The sequence below is a fragment of the Oratosquilla oratoria genome, chromosome 36, assembly GCF_046742065.1.
Source record: "Oratosquilla oratoria isolate Oo_2021 chromosome 36, ASM4674206v1, whole genome shotgun sequence".
Classification (NCBI taxonomy): Eukaryota; Metazoa; Arthropoda; class Malacostraca; order Stomatopoda; family Squillidae; genus Oratosquilla; species Oratosquilla oratoria.
The window spans coordinates 30,874,208-30,876,707 of NC_134812.1; the positions used below are offsets into that span (position 1 = coordinate 30,874,208).

A 2,500-nucleotide genomic window follows, 5' to 3' on the forward strand; every position below is an offset into this window, starting at 1 on the left:
TTTTTCGAAAATAAATTTCATTCATGTTTAAATAAACAGTGAATTATTTTTCGAAAATAAATTTCATTCATGTTCAAATGAACAAAGAAAATAAAAAATCTCAAAAATTTCATTCACGTTCGAATAAACAAAATAGATAAATAAATAAATAAATTTGTCTTAAAAAGAACCCAATCTATAAATCAGTGGTTTTCCAAAAAGGTTTCTGGAGATGTTTAGATGACCGACAAATAGTAATAAAAATATTTCAAACATATAACTCTTATCTTTTATATAAATTGCTTGTGACGTTAATGTTTATAGTAAATTCTATAAAATTTGAATATTTTGATAATTTCCATTACAATACAAATGTCTAATAAACTAGTCTTAATATATTATACTTCTATATTTGAAGCCAAAGTAATCAGAGTATCGGAAGGTGGTTTTGTAACTCTGGAAGTATTTAATGGGAGGAAAAATTTTTCAAGACTCACAAATGGTTTGAGTCCCTCATATTAAAGAATGCCCAAATATATACACAAGCCCACACCTTTACGACACAATGCACCCACACGCAAACTCATCCACACTCAGATCATAAAACAAGATCTTTAAAGTCGATTACCAAACTATCTTCTCCAAGCCTCCCCTCCCCGAGTAAAAATCCCTTCAAAGGAAGCGAGGACCAGACTACCACTACAACGCTTAGGTCACCACCCAGCAGTAAGACATTACCAGCACAGAACAGATCTGGCTATAGAAACAAACTGCCTTAGATGCAGCCATCACACAGAGGACATTAAAGGCCCCATCTTATACTACCCCACAGGAATGATCCCCTGATAAAGGCACAAGATCTCTTCCTTGATAACCTTATGGGCCCTGTGGCCGTTGCCGGTTTCCTAAGGGCTGCGGGTCTACTGAAGAGAGACTTGGAGCAACGGATGGATTGATTCAAGGAGGTTTAACAAACCACGAGCGATCTGGTTTAGATTGCAACAAGATTCACCAGTATGACCGGCAAACTTGATAAATTTGTTCTGGTGAGAACCATATGATTGTAAAATGCACCTGAGAATGGGTGGTTGGGGTGTTCTGATCTATCAATATCCCATTCACGATATGTCCGCACCTCAACATTACCATCATCATCATATCTTCGGTTTTGTTTAGGGAAGTGGTCACAAAAGACTGAAATGATTTTGTATATATATATATATATATATATATATATATATATATATATATATATAATATATATATATATACAAGGTAACCACTTAAGAAAATAAACAAATTAGAGCGCTTTCTTATATTACATCTTCAGTGTAAATACAAAGAAAGAGGGTACAGCAAACATAATATAGTAGGATAATAATGAGTATATATATATATTTTATATATATATATATATATATAATATATATATATATATATATGTGTGTGTGTGTGTGTGTGTGTGTGTGTGTGTGTGTGTGTGTGTGTGTGTGTGTGTGTGTGTGTGTGTGTGTGTGTGTGTGTATACATACATAACCTGTTAGGTACTCACCAGTCTGCCTGCTTCGTTATTGCGAAGGTTCATCATGAAGCGGAGGTCTCGTCCTTTCTCTCCGGCGTCCACGAACCTCCTGGCGAACTGGTCACCGAAGCGGACGTTGTCCGAGCAGCCGCCCCACTGCCAGTCGAGCCCTTTGTGGGAGAGGGAATGATCGATATAATAAGTGTTTGGAGAAGCTCGTGGGGGCATTTATTCATTTATTTATTATTAATTATCTAAAAGCAAGGGTAAAGATTGTTATATAACAAGGTTAGCAGGGGAGTTAAATATATATTTATAAAGTTTTAATAACATATACATTAATATACACATATTATAGATACATATACATATACATATTATACATATACAAATAATATATATATTATATAATTTATATATAAAGGTTAGACATTTGAGTGGAAAAGGTAGGTTAGAATTGGAGAAATTAACTTGTAGTCGAAATGTTATACTTTCTACTCCAATATATCTACTAACACACACCACACACACACACACACACACACACCACACACACACTATAATATATATATAATATACAATATATATTTTATATATATATATATATATATATATATATAATTATGTGTGTTGAACGCCGGTAGTGATCATTTCCAGCTCAGAGCTCGGTAGGACCTTAACATCTATGCTTATATACCTTAAAATTGAAAAAACGTCAGAGTAACGAAAAGGCGCTGTTATTTCCCACCGCATTGGTTGTGTAATTTAAACACCACCATGTGTGTAGTCACAAATGTCAGTAATCTGTGTATACCTACTCATATATATATATATACTGCCTATTCCACACACACACACACACACATATATAATACATATATATATATATATATATATATATATATATATATATAATTATATATATATATAATGTATGTATGTATGTATATCGGAAAAAAAAATCAAACACTGGACTCAGTCTTTAGATTATACCATCAC

At 33.0% G+C, this 2,500-nt stretch overlaps 1 protein-coding gene across 1 annotated transcript in view; it reads right to left on the minus strand.

Moving 5' to 3' along the window:
* The window catches only part of LOC143019210 (protein Wnt-1-like), a 24,457-nt gene that overhangs the window by 20,087 nt on the left and 1,870 nt on the right, over nt 1-2,500 (minus strand). The window contains exon 2 of the mRNA XM_076174903.1: nt 1,532-1,671. Within this exon, the coding sequence (XP_076031018.1) occupies nt 1,532-1,567 (36 nt within the window). The 5' untranslated portion in view covers nt 1,568-1,671. The remainder of the gene's footprint in view (nt 1-1,531; nt 1,672-2,500) is intronic.